This window comes from Hyperoodon ampullatus (assembly GCF_949752795.1).
Source record: "Hyperoodon ampullatus genome assembly, chromosome: 6".
In the NCBI taxonomy this organism is placed as follows: Eukaryota; Metazoa; Chordata; class Mammalia; order Artiodactyla; family Ziphiidae; genus Hyperoodon; species Hyperoodon ampullatus.
Genome location: NC_136919.1, coordinates 115,594,143 through 115,616,812, shown reverse-complemented (window position 1 = coordinate 115,616,812; position 22,670 = coordinate 115,594,143). Strand labels below are relative to the sequence as shown.

The 22,670-nt window shown below is 44.5% G+C and overlaps 1 protein-coding gene across 1 annotated transcript in view; it reads right to left on the bottom strand.

Moving 5' to 3' along the window:
• Positions 1 to 22,670, bottom strand: part of DOCK5 (dedicator of cytokinesis 5) — a gene marked incomplete at both ends in the record, with an annotated part of 208,018 nt that overhangs the window by 112,543 nt on the left and 72,805 nt on the right. The window contains 3 exons of the mRNA XM_079706756.1: positions 3,660 to 3,834; positions 6,230 to 6,285; positions 11,323 to 11,363. Of these exons, the coding sequence (XP_079562882.1) occupies positions 3,660 to 3,834; positions 6,230 to 6,285; positions 11,323 to 11,363 (272 nt within the window). The remainder of the gene's footprint in view (positions 1 to 3,659; positions 3,835 to 6,229; positions 6,286 to 11,322; positions 11,364 to 22,670) is intronic.

The window sequence follows — 22,670 nt, the reverse complement described above, 5'->3', positions numbered from 1 at the left end:
GCAGACACTTGGAGACTTCAAGCACTTACATCCAAAACCAGAGTCAGTTAGGGCAGAGCCTGGATGAGAAACCATGCTTCCTAATTTCTAGTCCCCTGTCTGTCCCCTATAGCTTGCTTCTTCTCCAAAGCATACAGGAAAGATAATAAATTCATAAATAATACTAATATAACAAAGAGAAAAAAGGGACGTGCGGGAATTACCATTTCTTCTTTCTACTCTGGATGGGTGGGTTCCTCTCTCCTTGGCATGGCCGCCACATCCCCACTTTAAAACATATTTATGGTAATTTCACAAGGTTATGGTATGACTGCTAAAAAGAAATCACAGCTATACAAATATCTTTCCCTTCCAGAATAATTACCTGTGTCTACATGGCTGGGCTTAACCTGGTTAGTGGATTCCATTTTCCTCTCACTTAAGACTCTGTACCCACCTCCTAAATTTCTCATGAACTGAGACTGAAAAGAAGAGAACTAAGAAATGTGTTGTAGAGAAAGGCAGAGGCTCTAGGACGTCTTTAAAGACACCAAACACAATGCCTGGTTTCATAATCTGTGGGAGAAAATGTGTGAGAGATAAAAGTACTGATGTAGATTAGGAAAACCTGTATTCATCTTTACACAGACTGAAGGAACTTACACACAGAATCAGAAAGCAAACACCAATAAAAATGCTTGTGTGGGGCCTCCCTGGTGGCGCAGTGGTTAAGAATCCGCCTGCCAATGCAGGGGACACGGGTTCGAGCCCTGGTCCGGGAAGATCTCACAGGCCGCTTGCAGAGCAACTCAGCCCGTGCGCCACAACTACTGAGCCTGCGCTCTAGAGCCCACGAGCCACAGCTACTGAGTCCGCGCACCACAACTACCGAAGCCCGTGTGCCTAGAACCCATGTTTCGCAGCAAGAGAAGCCACCGCAATGAGAAGCCCGCGCACCACAATGAAGAACAGCCCCCTCTTGCCACAACTAGAGAAAGCCCGCGCGCCGCAACAAAGACCCAGTGCAGTCAAAAATAAATAAATAAAATAAATAAATTTATTTTTTAAAAAAAGTGTGTGTGTCTGTGTGTGTGTGTACGCGCGCATGTCTCGGGGCAGGGGGGGTGATTGAAACCTACAGATCTGGGTTCCCTTAACTTTTTTCCCAGTGAATCATAATATTTAAGGCTTGTTACTTTTTTTTTTTTAATAATATTTATTTATTTATCTAGGCTGCGCCGGGTCTTAGTTGCAGCACGCAGGATCTTCATTGCAGCATGTTTATTTGCAGCACATAGGCTCTTAGTTGCAGCATGTGCGATCTAGTTCCCCAACCAAGGATCGAACCTGGGCCCCCTGGATTGGGAGCGTGGAGTCTTACCCGCTGGACCACCAGGGAAGCCCCAAGGCTGGCTACTTTGACATACAGATTTTTGACAAAGCATTTCAGAAATTCTGCCTGAAGTGAACTGTCAATGCTTTAGGAAGGAACAGAAAAGAGAAAAAAGAAAGCCAAGATTTCCATTTGAAATGGATCATTCCTGAATGGGTGAGCATGCTCTCCAAAGCAGGAGCAGATTCTCAGCCCTATCAACTGATTAACATCCCCACAATGAACGCCTTTTAGTCAACCAATAGCAGCTATAAGCCATCTAAAAAATAACTCACAATAACAAAATAATTATTTTATGAGACATCAAGATTAAGATGGGAAATGTGCTGCCCCCCCGAGAGGAGGGTGGAATTTTCTTTTTTTTTTTTTTTTAACTTAGAACTCAATTCTGCTATTAAATAGTGGAACTTCCACATAGGAAATCCTCAACGAGAGCTTAAAAGATTTTGGAAACACAAATACATGAATCATATTTCTTCCTCCCCGGCTCACTTATTTCTCATTCCTAGTCAATAGCAGACTTGGCACAATTATCTGTGGACATGTACTAGACACAGATCATGAACTAAGCACAAGAGTTGTGTTTTAGCAAGAAGAAAACTCTAGCTCATTCACTCTCTACTCTTGTAGATTACAGCTATAAACATCTCATTTCCCAGTACTGATTAGCTAATACATTTTCCACCACTCACCAACTTCCAGAAAGACTATGTTAAGGAACTAACCCATCCATCAACCTTGTTACATCCACCACTAACCAATCAATGAACCGGAACCAGAGAGTGATTTCAATAGAAGGACAAGATGATCAATGTAGGCCAAAGGGCTTAACACAGCATCTCTCCCCAGCTTGTGATTTAAGAATTTACAGGTTAGCTCTCTCCTCGATGAAACATAAAGAGATCAAAAGATCACTTGCATTACAAGGCACTGTGCCCCAGGGGCCACATGACTGGTTCAGGAGGAAGTGCTCCCATAGTCCAGAAGGAAACATTATGGATTGGTGTGTTTAGAGACACATTATGAAGAAAAAAGGACTTCAGTGGGGCCTTGAAGGATGGGCAGGCGGAGAAAAATCACGTGCTTTTCCATAGAAGGGGTTGGTGATTTCTATTGCTGTGCTCCACCCTGGGAAACCAAAGCCCTGGGAAATGAAATATCTTATACTAACTGCTAGAAGTTATGTTAGAATGAGTTTTAATTCCTGTTTTTAGTACAACGGTTTAGAGTGAGGTGCTCCCAGTTACTTAGTAAGATTGGCTTTTGAGAGTTAAAATGTGGAATCAATATATGACTGAAAAAAACTTAGACGAACTAAGCCACATAAGGAGAGACTGGCTCCCAGGCACTGAGTCGAGTCCTGACTAATCTCATTCACACATTGGGCCAGGGAATATATCAGTACATTCATAGGAATTCTTAGTCAGCCATGGAAGCCTGGAAAATGCCTGCAGAAGGCAAGACCTAATGATGCCTACCCACAAGGTCTCCAGGAAAGAGGAAACTTTAGAAAACAGTGTCTATGCATTCACAGTGTCTGAGAAAGGAGCTTCCTGAAGTAGACATGGGTGCAGGCTTGCTGCTGCCAGACTCAGAGTTCTTGGCCTCCTGCAAGATGGCTGCCCCAGGTGTTCTCAGCCTGATAATATTATTAGGTGCTAGATTTACCTTGCCTTCATTGTAAACCCACACACAAAACTTGTGATTATGGTTTATCAGGGAGAGAATGTGCTGGTTCCTGTGTCATTTCCCACTGACCTGGCATATCTGATTACCACCCTAAGGTCAAACCATTATATGAGAAACAGTACTATGAGTTGGCCTCAAAAAGAAGACTCTTCAGAGCATGGTTTAACGTGATTCATGTTTCAGCATCGGTAAGGTACACAGAAGGTAGAGAGTGAACCCTCATAGGAGCCCTCATGGGGCTGAGCACTGAAACAGTGACAAATGTCTATTCACTGGGATACACACAGAGGCTAAGAGCAGGTCCCTCAACTTCCCCATTGATAAACTGGTAATAATTACAGCTACTTTATAGGAGTGTTATGAGGATTAATAGTTCCTGGCACTTAGTAGGGACGATGTGTCTGCAGCTCTTATTATCCTTATAACTTTACGATCAGCATGCAAGTTGGGAAAATACCGACCTCATGATTATGCCCACCTCCTCCACCACCCACATCATCAACCGCTCTACATGGCGAAAATGGGAATCTGCTGGTTATCAGCCATTGCGCTGTCCAGGTAAGATACACCCACTCCATACAGAGAGCTAATGAGTGGCCGATCCCTTGCAACAGAACAGATGGGCTGAGGGCCCAGGTATAATGCCACAGGCTCCAAGCACCAGGGGCAAACTCACCACGTAGAGCTTGCGCCAGATGACGGCCCATTCCCGCAGCGTCGAGGTGAGCTCCTGTACCAGTGGGAGCTCCCCGGGAATCACGGTCTCGTGCTGCCTAAAGAGAACAGACAGATGCTCCCTTCACTCTAGGTGGATCACCGTGGCTTTTCTTTTTTTTCTTTTTTTTTTTTTTTTTGGCGGTACGCGGGCCTCTCACTGTTGTGGCCTCTCCCTGTTGTGGCCTCTCCCGTTGCAGAGCACAGGCTCTGGACGCGCAGGCTCAGCGGCCATGGCTCACGGGCCCAGCTGCTCCACAGCATGTGGGATCTTCCCAGACCGGGGCACGAACCCGTGTCCCCTGCATCGGCAGGCAGACTCTCAACCACTGCGCCACCAGGGAAGCCCCGTGGCTTTTCTCGATGGAGGTCATGATCCCCACAACCCAAAGATGGGAATGGGCTGTTTGGGCTTCAACCAAAAAAAAAAAACCTTGTCCATTTAGGGAAGGTTTGGGTAGAAAAATTTTACCACGTCAAGCAGCTGAGAAAAGAGAAAGAGCTTAACACACCACGATTCTCGAAATGAACGGGTACAGAGCCCAGCCTCTATCTCCCCATTCTGGATCTTTACAGGAGCTTCAAATACCAACCAGGCTGGCTGCAGCAATTGCCAGGGATGGAAGCCCAAATCCAGTACTTTCACTGGTTCTGCCAAGCAGCCATTTCATTAGGGAGGGTGGGTGGGTGGAGAAGTGTTCATGGCACAAGGGTCCTGGGGCTTGGAGCCTCACACAGGACCTGCTGTGGGAGTGAGGTGGGACCCTCTTTTGCAGTGGTACTAGGTTTGCTTCTCATCTGCTGGCTCACTGCACAGAAAACGTACATATACCCAAATCCTCACTTACAGCAGACTTTTAACAAGGCAAACCTGACACTCATGCACATAAATCCCGTCTGGTATTTTTATGATTAGCAAAAGGAGAAAAGGAGAGAGTGAAAGCAAGCAAACAAATGGGGGTTAATGGTGGGATTGCCAGGCGTAAATAAAAATACAAGACACCCCGTTAGGTTTGGATTTCAGATAGATTAAAATAATTTTTTTTTTTTTTTTTTGCGGTACGCGGGCCTCTCACTGTTGTGGCCTCTCCCGTTGCAGAGCACAGGCTCCGGACGCTCAGCGGCCATGGCTCAAGGGCCCAGCCGTTCCGCGGCATGTGGGATCTTCCCGGACCGGGGTACGAACCCGCGTCCCCTGCATCGGCAGGCAGACTCTCAACCACTGCGCCACCAGGGAAGCCCTAAAATAATTTTTAAGCCTAAGTATGTCTCAGAAAATATGAGACATGCATGTAAAAAATTACTTGTTATCTGAATTTCAAATTTAACTGGGCATCCTGCATTTTACCTGGCAACACTAGTTGGTGGAAACATGCCCTCAACTCTGCCCTTCCACCAACGTGGCTGTAAGTGACCCTGGAGGCTGCCTAGGAATCAGAAAGAAGATTCTCCAGGAGGGCAAGACAACTGCTTTTCAGCCCTGATTATGTGTGAATTTGGGCACGTCTCCATCTCTCGTCTATAAAACGAAGGTGCAGAACTTATGGCTGAGAATGTTCTCTGCCGCTGTTAGCCAGAGTACCTCTGTGACCCACTCCACACTCTCTAACGGCCCTGGGATTCCTGCTCCAGGCTCTCTTTATTCCCTCCTTAACTCTCCTGCCCGCTCGCTCACCAGCTAAGTGGACTTTCTCTGCAGAGCGCATTTGCACACATTAGTTAGTTCATAATTTCATATCAAGTTCATGACCTACGTGGGGACAGATTTGTTTTCTCTGATTTGCAGGGGGAAAGCCCCAGGTGCACTGACTTGTCCAAGGTTCAGAGCTGAAGAGTGCGGGGTGTTGTATGCTCACCTATCATCCCCCAAAGTTCCCAAACAGGCGGCTCTCAGGTCTTAAGGGCCAAAGAGCACCAAATATTCATGTACGTGCACATACACACACACACACGTGCACACGATCAGTGAGCAGCCAGTGCAAGAGGAAAGTAAAGGCCCTTTTTGTTCATTATCTGTCTTTACTGTTCTGTAGGAGGAATAAGTATCAAAAAAGAAGACAGGGCTTCCCTGGTGGCACAGTGGTTGACAGTCCGCCTGCTGATGCAGGGGACACGTGTTCATACCCTGGTCCGGGAAGATCCCACATGCCGCGGAGTGGCTGGGCCCGTGAGCCATGGCCGCTGAGCCCGCGCGTCCGGAGCCTGTGCTCCGCAACGGGAGAGGCCACAACAGTGAGAGGCCTGCGTACCGCAAAAAAAAAAAGAAAAAAAAAAGAAGACAGAAGAAGGAAGGATGTCAGGAAAAAGTTTTTATTCATTTCCCTTTCATCTGAGAAGTGGAATTGATCAGCTGAGACAATAATGCACAAAATGATATTTTCTGACTTCATAAAATCTATAAGGATATTTTACAACTTCCTCACCTGTTAGGAGTCTTCCTATGTTAGAACTTACCCACGGTCTTCTACAGTGGCCTCTTTCAAATGGATATACGTTTCAGGGAAAATACCCTACAGAGAGAAGAACTTAGGTTAGGTGGCCGTAAAAATCTCAGCCCAAAGTAAAGAGCACAGACAGCAGCAAGGATGAGTGGGGGAGGGGACAGGACGCCTGGACAACAGCTACAGTTTGCAGTCAAGGTTGCGGGACATCGATTACATCACCTGCCTACCTAAAGGAAAGCAAGCCTGAAACACTGAAAAGGTATAAATTAATCCCTGGGTTCAGAGAGCATAAAATAAATGCTCTGTAAATGACCAGGCATACATGCCCGGGTCAGCTCAGAGCTGCCATAATGGTAAAGTGTTTCATAGTGAGATCCTGAAACCCCTCCAGGTCCTCCATGCCCTGATATGCTTCCCTTAAAGGGTTTCATATAATTAGTGAGATGGAGGGCTATGTACTTACTGGCCCGTAAAATTATACTGATTTTCTAGAGTCATTCCCCTCAGCACTTTCACTTAAACAAAATGCATGGAATCAATGAGGACTTGTTATCTGGTTATTTTTAGCACTTTCCAGTCTCAAATTGCTCTCCATTCTATGTCCCTAAGAGGCAATTGGACGTCAGTATTGTGACATGGCCCGTGGGAGAACTAAGCCCAGAAAGACCTAAGAGAAACAATGGAAAGTGGTGGGTAAAAACTGCAGAACTGAAGATTGGATCTAACCAACAGGAAGCAAGCCATGGATGTGAGTTTTCTTAAAAGCCAAAAGCTTCTGTTATTCAACTGCATGATATGCTCTTCAATAAACAGAGACACTGGAAGAGCACTGCTGGTCCCTGTTTTATGGTACTTTTCAGGCCAGACCAGGAGAAGCAGAAGAAGCTGTTCAACAGGCCCCATTGGCTCAACTGCTCATAGCCCTGAGCCTGTAGAAGTGTGACCACGTGGACACCCAACGTCAGGGGAGACTGACCACAGGGATGGGAGATGGATAGCTCACTCCCTGGGAGGCTGGGTCAGGGATGCGTGTGTACCCAGTGATCCTTAATCCATTCAGAGCCAGAAAACGAGTACATTTCAACCTGGGTTGGTCTTGTGTCTAGTTTGATGTGCTATGTTTATCTGAGCAATTCTCTCCTTTCTCTCTTTTAATCCTTTGCCAGTAAAACAGGAAACAGCAAGAAAATTTGAGACTGTGCTGGTCCCAGCATTGGTGATGACAAGGTGGATCCTGACACTGCTTGAGTCAGAAGCAAAATGGCCATCCTTTCCCGCCAGGCAGGAAGAACCAAAAAAAAAAGTACAGACATACTCGCCCTTCCTCGCTTTGAGAAACGGGCAGGTGTGGAGCATATGGTGAGAAAGCATTATCCCCATCTTGTTACTGATGAAGACCCAGAACACACCTAGAAACAAGGTAACACCGACCTCTCTCATTATAAGGACAGGATGCAGAGTGATTTTGGAAAACCAATCAAAGAGTTAAATACAAACAAAAATTCAATGTGTGTGTAATTCCTTTGGGGCCAGATTAACGGGGTTCTGAAGCTCCAGATCCGTCCTTAGGATGCCTAAGAAACCTTGGGTGTTTCTTCTATCCGCTAGGTTGAGGTAAATGTTTTGTTGATGATGATCTTTGTGGAGAACCAGGCTTGGATGCCCAGCACTCACCTTGATGGCAGGATGCTGAGTGAAATAAGCCAGACACAAAAGGACAATTACTGTCTGATCTCACCTGTAACACGAAGGACCTAGAGTAGTCAAATTCATAGGGACAGAAGTAGAATGGGGGTTAACAGGGGCTGGAGGAGGGAGGAAGGGTAAGTGTGTGTTTCATGCGTACAGAGTTTCAGTTTGGGATAATGAAAAAGTTCTAGAGTTGGATCGTGGTATGGTTGCACGACAATGTGAATGTACTTAATACCCCTGAACTGTCCATTTTAAAAGAGTTAAAGTAGTAATTTTTTTATCAAGTATATTTTACTACAATAAAAAAGTTGTCCAGAAATCATAAAAAGGTGGAGCATTGAAACCACTCAAAGCAGCAGTTATCAGGAGCCATATTTGCAGGTTAAAATAAGATGTAACACTGCTGGTCCCAAGGAATATCCTGGCAGAAGAGTTTTCAAATCAAGAAGATAAAGGACCAATTAACTGTTTCGTACATCTATAATCTGATGACTGGTCTCCTAAGAACTGGGAGAAATCCAAAATAGAAACATTCGTAATACAAGTGCCTTATTTTGTGATGTCCAAGCAGACCATAAGCAGATAATTTATATTGAGTATACAGACATGATTTTCATATTAAGAGAGTATCTATTTTGTTGTATGTTCACTCTGTTACTTGCAGGCATCATCTTTCCATGATAACATAGGTCCACTTATAGCCATTTAATTGCTCTGGTAAATCTGAGGCCGTAGGCCTTTTCCTACACCAATCTGACACACAGAAAGCCAGAATAAACCTAGGTAATATATTTGTGATTTACAGCCTATCTCTCAGTTTTGCTTGTGCTTTCTCAATGCAACCTACCCACTTGAGGGGGAAAAAAAATGAACTAATGATTTTCCAGATATTGCCCTTAACCATAATTCCATAATCCTGCCAGGATCAATAAGTAGTTTCTGCAAAGCTCTTGGCTTCTTCCATTTGTAAAACCACTAGCATGTTTTATCACCACTCTAACCGGTTAGGTCTGCTTGTAAATAACACCAAAAATTTCCATTAAAACAATAGGCTTTTCAAATAGCTCTTCCCCTAAAGAGGCAAACAAGGAAACAGCATTAGGAATAGCATTTCAACTAGGCTGGATTCCCTAATGAAGGGGTGTCAAAGTTGAGCATAATTCATGACAGCTGACTTGGAATTCCCTGTTTTTCCTACTAGAAAGATATTTCAACTTATAAGTCAACAAGGAAATGCATGGCCCTTGTTTGTACTATTATTTCACTAAACTACAAAGTTTAGTTATCAAGAACTAAGAAAAGCTCTTACTGAAATAATTCTTTTCAAGAGATTGGAAGTTTAAAAGGGTTTCAAAAAAATTTAAAACACACCGAGACCTTGTCATTTAGATCTTAGTGAAGCACCCCATCCACCCAATTTCCAAAGCAGACAACAGATGGATTCTGATGTCTAAGGATGCCTTAGATGATGCTCCGAAAAGATTCTTACAGACTGTAGACTCTCTGAATGGGAAAACTGTGGTCTGGGGCCTTGTTTGAACACAATTCACATTCACCAGTTAAAAAATTCCCTTTGATCTTAAAGTTCAGATGATCTTATCTGAGAGTGGATTTTTCTTTATGTTTTTAAATTAACTTTTTTTTAAAGGATTGGTAGTTAAGTGACATAAGTATTGCTGCTCTTGAAGAAATTTAGAATTTTAAAATTGTTCACTCTATTCATGCTTTGAAAAATAACTACCACCTCCATAATTATGAGTAAAATAAACACTATAGGGTTAAACCCAAACCAAGAAGCAGAGGTGGCTGTAAACTAGGTTCTCTAGTTAACAAGCATCCCAGAAGAACAGGTCTTCTGCTTTGGTCCTATCATGGTCTCATTCACGCCAGAACGTCTGCTATCTTAGGTCCTTACATGAAAGCTTGGGGAAACTAACGTCAGCAAGAGATTATTCATTTAATCAAATAATTTATAATTATTTTCATTAGAATTAAGCTGAAAATGAAGACATGGGGCACAAGCATCTAACTGTGGGTAGAAAAATTCAGCATCCAGATTTGGGGAGGGATAAAAGGATCAAAATTGTGGCAGTTGATACCCGCATTAAAAGCAAATACGCCTTTATTTTGGTAGATTAGTAAACTGTCAGAGTTAATAAACTGTGTGTGTACACACATGTGCAAATACTGAGTGTTATCTGAGGGTCAACAACATAGAATGCTTGAGTAGGACAGTCCTGCTTTTTGGGGTTTTTGGCTGTACCACGCAGCACATGGGATCTTAGTTCCCTGACCAGAAATCGAACCCAAGCCTGCTGCATTGGAAGCACAGAGCCTTAACCATTGGACCACCAGGGAAGTCCAGGACAGTCCTGGTTTTAAATGGCCCTATACCTTGTGGGAAAGTGTTTTTCTGGGCCCGTAGCTCTTCTGAGACTGTGTGCTAGCATCACTTCTGTACTGTGCCATATCTGAAGAGTAAAACCTGTGGATTTGTGAGGGGTTTTTTTGTTTTTGTTTTTTTTACTTAGCTGTTGATAAATTCTGAAATGTTTCTCTCACCCCTCCCAATTCACTATGTTGCATGTGAACTAACTGTGAAATAGTACGACCCTATCCACTTTGTTCTTTTCAAAAGAAAGTGCTGACAGGCTATGCTGTCCCAACGTGCAGTGTCACAGGAAAAGCGCTGACCTGACCTAAAATGAACTGAGGGGGTATTAACCTAACTCACAGATTTTCTTTAGCTTGATGATTAGCAGCTTTGGCACTGCCAAAAGGAACCCACGAGGGTCAGAATTTTTCAAACTCTTTGCCCATGATGAGACAGCAACCCAGCACTACTATCATAAAATATAATGAAAAATACATAAAATACTGTAAAATCTATACCTAACACAAAAGTTTCCTGAAACACTACTTACCGTCGCATTCTATTCTCTTTCTATTTTTCAGTGTTGTTTTTAGGAAAATGTTGGTTATAACCCACTCTACTGATTTCAGTTTGAAAACTACTATTCTGGTTTAACCATTTTTTAATAAAGGAAAGAGTCAAGTGGAAATGGGGAGACCCTTTGGTTCTGAGATTTCAGCACTGGAACTAAAGGATAAAGGGAGAAGCCCAGGTCCCCCCGCAAAACAGAGCAATGTCCCTGTGTGACCCTATGGCTCAGCTTGAGGGAACCAGGAGCAACAAGTCCGCAGAGGCCCTACCTGGGGTGTCAAATTCACCTCCGGCCTTTATCCTTGAGTTGGCTGGGAAATATGGCCAAGGCCAGAGAATTTGCTTTCAAATCTAAAGACTAGCCGTCAAAGAGAAAGCGAACTAGGTCTACAGACAGCAGATAATGGAATCAGATACGAGCACACAAAACTGGCACACAGATTTCAAACTGAAACGATAAGCCATACCTTTTTAGATTTATTTTGGAGGGTATATCCTCTGTACCAACCTGTCAGGGTAGAAGAGAACACAAAATCTTTTGTTATCTGGGACAATATAAAGACATTAGCAATATACGTCCTCATCGTGTTAGGACACTGGGATGGAATCCAGGAGACATTTAGCAGACAACATGAGCATTCTGGTTTATTATGCAATAAAAATCTAGATCTACTTCAGAGCTTTAGTCTCTTGATAACGAAAGGATTTAAAATTCACTTGGAACCATGCCTCATCCCTACTCCTTTGGAGAAAGGATAGAACAACAACAAAAAAAACAAGACAGAAGGCAGCCCAACCTCTCAACACCTTAATACCTCCCAGCATTCAATGAATGTTTTTGTATAAATGAATATGAACTTTCATCCATGTATATACATTCTGAAAGTCACCTTATCCTATTACAATAGATTATACTATTCAAATAGATATTTTAAAATAATTTATATATAGTCTCTCCCTCTTGCTTTCTTTCCTACTCCCACCTCCCTCCTCCCCAAGTTCCCAGGTTAAGAACCAATATTCTGGAACAATTTTAAATCGGAGTAGCAAACCTTATGTATATAAATACTTACACCTAAAAACAAACTGAAATAAATAATGAAACAACATTGTCAACAATTCTTGGCAATGCTACAATACCCCCTACAATGAAAAGATTTTATGTGTTTGCTTAACGAGGCTTTAAGTAAAGTCTTTAACTTCCTTTTAAAAATTCCGATCAATACACATATTCCTATGGATGTTTTTCCCACCCTCTATCTTGTAAAGGGAGTACACTAATCTGTCCATAAACAGATATTGTATACAAAATATTTATTGAACACCTACTATAGGTAATTCACTGTAATAATATTCCTCATTCCCCATGCCCAGGAGGCATCAGTGTGGTCATCTTGCTTAAGTAAACCCTGTTGTCCGTGGTCCAGATGTGTAAAGTAGCCATACACACACAGTGAGCAGACGCAGGCTGTAATGAAAACTTTACGCATCATATTTCTGGACAAAACTATTACATAACTGGAAAATATACACACACTCCAATGTTCATAGCAGCACTACTTACAACAGCCAAGACATGGAAACAACCTAAATGTCCACCAACAAATGAATGGATAATGAAAATGTGGTACATATATACAATGGAATACTACTCAGCCATAATGCAGTAACGTGGATGGACCTAAAGATGATCATACTAAGTTATATGTGGAATCTAAAATACAACACAGGGCTTCCCTGGTGGTGCAGTGGTTGGGAGTCCCTCTGCCGATGCAGGGGACGCAGGTTCGTGCCCCGGTCCGGGAGGATCCCACATGCCGCGGAGCGGCTGGGCCTGTGGGCCATGGCCGCTGGGCCTGCGCGTCCAGAGCCTGCGCTCCACAACGGGAGAGGCCACAGCAGTGAGAGGCCCGCGTAACCGCAAAAAAAAAAACAAGAAAAGATATAAAATACAACACAAATAAACCTATCTACAAAACAGACTCACAGACATAGAGTACAGACTTGTGGTTGCCAAGGGGGAGGGGGATGAGGGAGGGAAGGATTGGGAGTTTGGGATTAGCAGATGCAAACTACTATATATAAAATGGATAAACAACAAGGTCCTACTGTATAGCACAGGGAACTATATCCGATATTCTGTAATAATCTATAATGGAAAAGAATACAAAAAAGAACATATACAACTGAATCACTTTGCTGTAGACCAGAAGCTAACACAACATTGTAAATCAACTACACTTCAATAAAAAAATAAATTAAAAAATATTTCAGGCAACTGTTAATAGCATTCTAGAACTCTCTTGTAATTTGTTCTATATAAAATCATCCAACACTGGACACGCAATCTGTTTTGGATATGTTAAAGCAGAGAGTTGAATTTACCTTCTTTGAGTATGGATTTATTAATATTTTCACAAATTTTAAACTGTCAGTATTCACACATGTTAAGGATTTTGCTATTTTTTACCAATTAGAATGGGGTATTTATGCTGTGAACTGGTTATAGGTTTGCATCAAGGCCCATGGTTGACAAAAAGATATCTGAACAGGAAAACACTGCTCCCAATTTAAGATGCCAAAATGCACGCGAGATCCAGTTATACCCACACCAAACAATTCTCCCAGGCCTCAAGAGTCTTCACCCATCTCTACACACTTGCTTGGTTCTGCTAACATGTGAAAATGACTTTTGTGGGACTTCCCTGGTGGCGCAGTGGTTAAGAATCTGCCTGCCAATGCAGGGGACACGGGTTCAAGCCCTAGTCTGGGAAGATCCCACATACCGCGGAGCAGCTAAGCCCGTGCGCCACAGGTACTGAGCCTGCATTCAAGAGCCCGCAAGCCACAGCTACTGAGCCCGCGAGCCGCAACTACTGAAGCCCGCAAGCTGCAACTACTGAAGCCCACGCACCTAGAGCCTGTGCTCCACAACAAGAGAAGCCACGGCAATGAAAAGCCCACGCACCGCAACTAGAAAAGCCCGTGCACAGCAACAGAGACCCAACACAGCCAAAAATAAAAAATAAAATAAAATAAACTTATTTTTTAAAAAGTAAAATGACTTTTGCATAAGTAAATGGCTTCAACTCCATCCTGGGCTGGGGAGGGGGAGGCAAGTTGAGAAACAAGACTTTAGTCTCTTCCAAGCAGTTTTCATCTCTCTATGTCCTATAAACCCAAGATGTTACAACACAGACTGGGTCACTTTCAGAGGGAAATTTATCTGTACTTTTGTCAATAATGTTTTTGCACAGCTGTCCATCACAGAATTATACTTCTGAAACCTGTCATTTTTGAAAACTTTTTTTTTTTTTTTTTTACCTCCTAAGTCTTCTCTAGAATTGTGGTGTGTGCATAACCCCTATCTAAAGGCTCAAAATTACCACACTGAATTTTACAAAAGTGAACGCTTATGTTCCCTGGCATTAGGTAGTAGCAGAACATTGTCTATTTCTGGAGTTTTCATCATAGACTGTCAGGACTCCATAAATTTAATAGCTTAAATGCAAGGGATTAGTAATAGTCCAAGAGTAGGTTTGCTCATTTCCACATTACCAACCAGGGTTGTGATATAAGCAAGAACATGATTTTCCAATTAATCCCAACATTTAAAGCAAGATAATTACAGTTAAATATGGTATGCTACTGAATGCATATCAACAAGCAGCTATAATCAATGAGTTGTGTGAACTGGTCAGAATCTCAGATGCTTTCTTAAGTTAGAAAATGAAGGAAATGGTGGGGGGATGGTGAGTCCAGAGGACTAGTCTCACTTATAATTAGGTGAAATGACCATCTCAAAAAGTAAGCTTCCAGCAACCACGTGGAACATCAAAAGCGATTCTACGCTAAGTGTTGCTCTTCAGGTCAGGAGAAGTCATTTCTGTTTTCCTGGGACTGCCCCATTCCAGAATAAAAATCTGTCCTCTCCAATTTAAAAATATCAGAGAGTCCCTTATTCCATTGTCAAAGTCGCTTACTTTATCTGGTTTCTCAGATCATCTCCATCAGCCAAGACTCCATCACCTGCTCCATTTCACCTCACCTGTCCAGATGCATCTCTGGCCACTGCCCACTTCCTGGCTCCCATAGGACAGGTCCCTTACTCGGCTCCCCGCCCCCTCTACATGCAACCATTCAACAAATATTTATCAAGCACTAGTTTAGATACCATGATGCAGTGGAGAGCGAGAGTTATCATGAAGATTACACTCTAATGTAAAATAAATACATATATAGATAGATAGATGATGATCTCAGAGAATGGCAGTGCTAGGAAGAGGCACTCAAGGAGAGCACATGGCAGAAAATGATTAGTAAACATGGGACATGATGTCACATAAGGTGCCCAAGGAAAGGCCACTGTGAGAAGCTAAATGGAACCAGTCATGAAAGAGGAGACAGCAACAAGAAGGTGGTCAGAGGGAGGCATGATTCCGGGTCCTGACTGCCTATTAGATCCAAAATACCAACGCCTGGGCCACATCCCCAAATACTCTGATTTAACTGGACTCGGGGGGGCCCACGCTTCTAAAAAGTTCCCCTGGTGATGCTACCATGCACCACACACATAGGTATCATGGACCACAGAGGAATTGGGGTTTTATCCTAGGCACAAGGGGAATTCCCTGGAAGGTTCTAAATGACATCAAGCCTCACACTTTTAAATGATGATGCTGGCTGCTCTATAAGAATGGATTGTCGAGGTGAGACACAGTGGAGAAAGGACACCAGTGACGAGACTGGCAGGTACCACGAAAATGGGGAGAGATGAAAAGGCGGAGGACCTATTGTGAATCGATAAGAGCTGCTCATGATTTAGCTGGGACTAGCCATTAACTGGGGGAGGAAAGGCAAATACTCAAGGGCACTTAGGTCTTGGGTGTAAGCAAATGAGTGGACGGTATTCTTCTTTGGTAGGAGAAGACTGAAAAAAGAAAAACACTAGGGAACAGGAGACAGAGTCAGGAGACATATTTGGTCTTCTGCTTCCCATCCTGAACAAGTGAGCCCTGAGCTATTAGGTAGGATGGGGCAACTTAGGCATCTGCAAAGGTGTGGGTGGGAGGATCCACACGGGACCAGGCTGGCATGGGCTGTCAGAGCCCAAGCAGAACAAGGGGTGCATCCATGTGGGCATGTGGGGCTCACATGGGGCGTTAGAGCCTGAGTGGGGTGAGGAGAAGGCTATCCACACGGGACTTGGGGCGGGGGTGGACTGCCACGGGTAATCAGAGGTGAGGAAGCCGTCCACGTGGGAGAAGGCGGTAATGAAGATGGGGAGGGGCTACACGCAGGGGAATTGATCAAATACGCAAACATACTAGAAGGAGTGGAAGCCAGGCTTCCTGCTGTCACAGAAGGGAGTTACAAGTACAGAAAGCAAAAATAGTAGAATGAACCCTGTGATGCTGAGTTGGAATGGAAGGTATCCCCGTGTACTCATGACTTTTAAAATGCGTAGAGAGGTCAAAATCCATAGAGGTGTTAATCTATATTTATACACACATGCAATATGAGCCCTAGCTCTGCTGACATACCTGTTTAGTTTCTATTTTTCTGACCCTGATGCAGCTGATGGAGATCTCAGAAAGAAGCCCTGGAACTGGCCCAGAGAGCATCCAGACCAGACTGAAGCCAGAGGACAGAGGATTCCATGAGGAACAAATCCAAGGGAAAAAAATGGAACTGTGAAATTATCTCATTTGTCTGAACATATTAGAGGGAGGCAAATGATTTTGTAGAAAGTCTGGCTGTGAAATAGAGGTAGGTCCACAGAGAACCAAGAAAAAAGAAATAACACCTCTAGAAAAACCTAGTATTCAAGAAAGGAAATGTTATCAAGGTAAATGGATAGGTTCTGCTTGCTTATACCCCATGGGCACAATAATCTAAATAATAACTATTTTTAAAAAAACAAAAAAATTGGGCTTCCCTGGTGGCACAGTGGTTGAGAGTCTGCCTGCCGATGCAGGGGACACAGGTTTGTGCCCCGGACCGGGAGGATCCCACATGCCGCGGAGTGGCTGGGCCCATGAGCCATGGCCGCTGAGCCTGCGCGTCCGGAGCCTGTGCTCCGCAACGGGAGGCCACAACAGTGAGAGGCCCGCGTACTGCAAAAAAAAAAAAAAAAAAAAAAAAAAAAAGTGACACAGAATTCAACCAAAAGGCATTGCTCAAATATTACTGAACATTTTTGTTGGAAACTACCTTGAAACCAGTTTGAGTCACATGTGAAAAATCAGAGCTTTGACTCCAGTTTCTCCACTGCTTTTACTTTGTTCTGTGCCCCAATGACAGTATTAATCTTACTCACTTTGTGCTCCAAAACGGATTCTGAACGAGTCCTGCTATTTCCAAAAGTTCAACACACACTGGAGATTCATTTATTCATTCAACAAACAGATGCTTAGAAGAGCAAGACCTACAACATCTCCATCCTTCTTGGTCTTGTTTTATAACAGGAAGAGAAAAACATATACATGTGAACACACAAGGCTATGAACAGTCATTTCATAAAGGGCTAAAAGTTATGAAGGAAGGAGTGACAATGCACCCCAGTGTTCACTGCAGCACTATTTACAATAGCCAAGATGTGCCTAAATGTCCATCGACAGAGGAATGGATAAAGAAGATGTGGTATTTATATACAATGGAATATTACTCAGCCATAAAAAAAGAACGAAATAATGCCATTTGCAGCGACACAAATGGACCTGGAGATTATCGTACTAAGTGAGGTAAGTTAGACAGAGAAAGACAAATATCATATGCATGCAGAATCTAAAACAATGATGCAAATGAACTTATTTACAAAAACAGAAACAGACTCACAGACTTAGAAAACAAACTTATGGTCACCAGAGGCGAAAGGTTGGAGGGAGGGATAAATTAGGAGTTTGGGATTAACATTACATACTACTATATATAAAATAGATAACCAACAAGGGCCTACTATATATCCCAGGGATCTCTACTCAATATTTTATAATAACCTATAAGGGAAAGGAAACTGAAAAAAGAATAAATACATACGTAAGTATATGTATGTTTAAATGAATCACTTTGCTGTACACCTGAAACTAACAGCACTGTAAATCAACTATACTTCGAGTAAAAAAAAGAAGAGTGACAAGTGGAGGTGGGGTTACTTCAGTGTATGTGGTTAGAAAATTCTCTCTGCGGACAAGCAACTGGAGCTGAAGATTCACATTGCTAATGTGGTCACTCATTTATTATACATAAAAACACTTATTCAACCCCAGCTGCCAGACACTGTCTTCAAGGAGGAAGGAAATAGATCGCAAACAAATAATGAAATACAAAAGGCCCCTTTTTTTTTTTTTAACATCTTTATTGGAGTATAATTGCTTTACAATGGGTGTTAGTTTCTGCTTTATAACAAAGTGAATCAGTTATACATATACATATGTTTCCATATCTCTTCCCTCTTGCGTCTCCCTCCCTCCCATCCTCCCTATCCCACCCCTCTAGGTGGTCACAAAGCACCAAGCTGATCTCCCTGCGCTATGCGGCTACAAAAGGCCCTTTAATGGTAATGCTTGGAGACTGGCACACAAAGGGAGGGGTATGAATATGCTGAAGGCAATTACTGACCGGGACTCTGAAGATCTTTTTGAACCATGAAAGCACCATTTAGATGTGTAAGGCATAGAGCATTTTGCAAAATCTCTCCTCATTTTGCAGTCCCAGGATAAATTTGTTTCCTCTCTGCCCCCTCCATCAATAAATTATTTTTTTATTGTGGTAAATTATACATAACATAAAATTTAACATTTTAACCATTTTTAAGTATACAGTTCATTGGCGTTAAACATATTCACACTGTTGTGAGATCATAAATAAATAATTTTTGACCTCCCGGGAATTAAAGGCAAGAAACAGATAGGGAGCCGTTGTTTCTATGTACCCTCACTGTGTGTGTGTGTCAGGGGAGGGTCCATAGACGAGAAGCAGGTGCTAAATCCTGTTTTTTTAAGTGTCACTGGCCTGGTAGCTCCCTGGGTGAAGCACAGTTAATTAGGCCAAGGTCGAAATTCCATCCCTCGTGGGCCAGGTAAGCCTGTCAGGTTTCCATGGCCACAGCCTGCCCTCCCAGCCCCAGTAAGTGTCCCTCGGACAGATGGGTGAGGTCCCTCCCTCTAGGGAAGCAGAGAAGTAGCCACACTGGGTGCAAACCCCTCCCGGGACAGCCGGCTTGGTTGCTGCATCTTTATCTGAAGGCAGCACAGAGCCCTAGGGGTTCAGGATGTCCATTTTCTGAATGCAAGGACCATCTCAGTGAGGCTTTTGAAACTAAGTTCAAAGGCAGAAAGTGGAGGGATGCAAAGACAGTAAAAGACGATTCTATTCTTTTGTAACTTTTTGTGAGACAAATCAGTCATCTGGGTTAATGATCTGATCAATTTTGTGCCTTTGAGACAGGTGCATCCAGTAACTGCTGGAAGTCTGAGCTCCAAAGAACTCAGAGTTCACGGAAACTTACCTGCACCTCAAAAAGAGGAAACCCAGGCAAGGAACTGAACAGGTTGTCCAAAGTCAAGCAGTGACTTACGAGCTAAGCTGGGGGTCAGAGCACAGGTCTCCTACTGCCCAGTTCATAGTTCGGTGCCTCCCCAGCTCCCCTGCTGGGGGGATGGGGCAAATGGGATACTTGCTCAAGGCATTGCCTCTCAGAGGAGGGAAGCTTGGCCACAGAATCCTCTCAATAGAAACCCCACATGCACAAGCACGGCAAGTCAGCAGAAAAGAAAGAGATGTGGTTTCCATCTTTTATTTCTTGAATGAACAAGGAAGAGACCTGTCTTTGCGGTACCTGGCACACAGCAGACACTCAATAAACTTCTGATGAATATATTCATGAGAGAGAGAACTCCTAGAGCTAGTGGCCATGGATGGAACAGACTGATGCAAGGTCCACTAAAATCTGCTCCTCTGGGGTGAGATCTGACTGCAAGGTCTGAGACACCCTTCACCTCTCTCCCGGGAATCCTATGCCCAGTAGGCAGAGTGGGGTGGGGCCCGAGCACCTGCCCAGGAGGCCAGAGAAGAAGAGGCAGTGCTCCTTATAAGGAAGATTCGTTGAAATCAAAAGGCCTGGGTCTCCATCCTGGTTCTGCGCTCACTAGCTCTGCGGGACTCCATTTCTTCAACTATTAATTTCAAGTAATTAAGGCTTTGATCTCTCAAACATCCTTCCACCAAAACATTGCTTTCTCCTCCCCCATTTCCTCACCTCATAAAATCTAACTCCATAGCTAACAGGCAGAGGTTTGCTCTGGTTGCCTACCATGGAGGGTGATGGTAAGGCTTCTCCTTTCAACCAGCACGCACCTCCTCAGACAAACGGAGACACCTGGTCCAGGCAGTGGACCAGCGCGAGGAGTGGGTCCAAGTCACAGTCGACAGAACGGAGGGGTGACATACCCAAACGTCCCCCACAAAAGTGGGAAATCTCTCTGTGACCTCACAGACGCCCCTGAAGCTCAGTGAGAGGGAAGAAAGAATTTCCTCCAGTCTAATCAACCTACAGACTCTGGTTTGCCCATTTCCCTTTCAATTTTCTAGATATGGCTTTTTCTTTCCTTCTTTCTTTTCTAAAGCAAAGTAATCCTGGCAGCCATTCGTCCTCCTGGCTCTTGTCTCTAATTCCCCTCTTCTGTGGTCCGTTTCTCTAACTTATACAACCACTTCAAGCAAGCCAAAATGAATGGATGCAACATGTAGCTTTCTCAGTAGTAGCAATGAATTTGCTGTACCTTATTCTTCTATTGGTTTTGTTATCATCACACCAATATTTGCAAGATGGATGAGAAAGCGGTACAGGTTTGTGGCTGGCTGAGGAATCAGTTCATCAAGCAAGATACACTGAAGGGGACTTCCCTGGTGGCACAGTAGTCAAGAGTGTGCCTGCCAATGCAGGGGACACGGGTTCGAGCCCCAGGCTGGGAAGATCCCACATGCCGCGGAGCAACTAAGCCCGTGTGCCACAACTACTGAGCCTGCGCTCTAGAGCCCATGCACCACAACTACTGAGCCCACGTGCCACAACTACTGAACCCCGCATGCCTAGAGCCCATGCTCCGCAACAAGAGAAGCCCGGACACAGCAACGAAGACCCAAAGTAGCCAAAAATAAATAAATAACTAGATAGATAGATAAATTTATTAAAAAAAAAAGATACATTGAAGGAGCCTCGCTTTTATAAGGAACTATGCTGGGCTCTGGTGGGGGGCCTCACTCAAGGAGTTTGGGCCTCTAATAAACCCCAACTCCTGATCTGGAAGACTTTCTAATCTAATTGCTAGTAAAACAGAGACACACAGGTGAGGGGGGAGATATAAACTTGCCTGTCTAGTTAACCAGGATTTCTGGAATTTCAGTGCAGACTGCTTTTTCCGTGAAACCACCTAAGCTGCCTGAGAAGGACACTGAGATTAGAGGCGAGAGATGAAGGAGGGAGGGAGGCTCCAGTAAGATAGGAAGCTCATCCCGGGCAGAGGCACTGGAAATACGTGAGCCTTCGCTCAGAGGACGAATCAGCTGAAGTGAGGAAAGCCCTCCAGTGTGACCCCGCCCTGAACCTAAGACCCCTTCCACCTGGTCCCCTAGAAACCTGCTCCAAGTTCCTCAGTGGAATGCCTCTTAAAAGTGAAAGTGTGAGACTACAGCATTAGACTCCAAACGTGAACCGCAGGGCCCCACTTTGTGGACCCGGACGGCCAGGGGTGAGGAGACACCGCCAGGGGTGCGATAAGACAAGCAGTGACAGAAGCAGAGGTGGAACCCAAGAGTGGTGACAGCGTTAAGAGTCCCGGTGGCAAAACATCAGAAGAGGAAGCATATGAACCACGTGGGACCTTCCCAGAGCGTCAGAGCCAAAGACCACTGGGTCCGATCCACGTGCCCTATTTACTAACTCAGATGGGAGGGCACAGCTGCGGACCCGAGCTATACAACCACAGACACGCAGGGAGGGAGAGACTGCCACGGGCTGGGGGGCGGTCAGAGACACTTCCAGAGACCTCTCTGCTGATCTCATCCCAGACCCACCTGCCAGACCTAAGAGGCTTGGACAGACCATCCGTAACGGTTGCCCACCGCCTCCGTCACGCTTCCCTGGAGCGTGTGGATTGCAGGGGGGGGACCAATCTCTCTGGTGGGGGGGGAATTCTGCTCTCCTCCCCAAATACAGACATGGCTACATGCTCGGAGGAAGCCAGCTGTTGAAAACTGGCCGGGGAGGAGGTGTGTGTGGAGGGCAAATGAGGCACCCAGCACTTGGGGGGGTGAAGCGGGTCCAAGCACGTAGCGAGCTCGGAGGGCAGGGAGGAGACCGCTGGCCAGAGTGACTAGTTTGCATGGAAGAGCCATGGAGGGAAGTTAAGTCCAGAAAGAGCTCACCCTGATACATGTGGGGCGACGGGAGACTCGTCTGATAGTCATTCAAAACGCAAAAGAGGGCTTCCCTGGAGGCGCAGTGGTTGAGGGTCCGCCTGCCGATGCAGGGGACACGGGGTCGTGCCCCGGTCCGGGAGGATCCCACATGCCGTGGAGCGGCTGGGCCCGTGAGCCATGGCCGCTGGGCCTGTGCATCTGGAGCCTGTGCTCTGCCAATGGGAGAGGCCACAGCAGTGAGAGGCCTGCGTACGGCAAAAAAAAAACAACAAAAAAAACAACAACACAAAAGAACCTAAGCCACTGCGGAAAACTGTCCGTTATGTCCAGAATAGAAGTGTTATTTCCTCAAAGGCCTCGGGACGTGGAAAGCACACTCCTTGGATTCCATGGG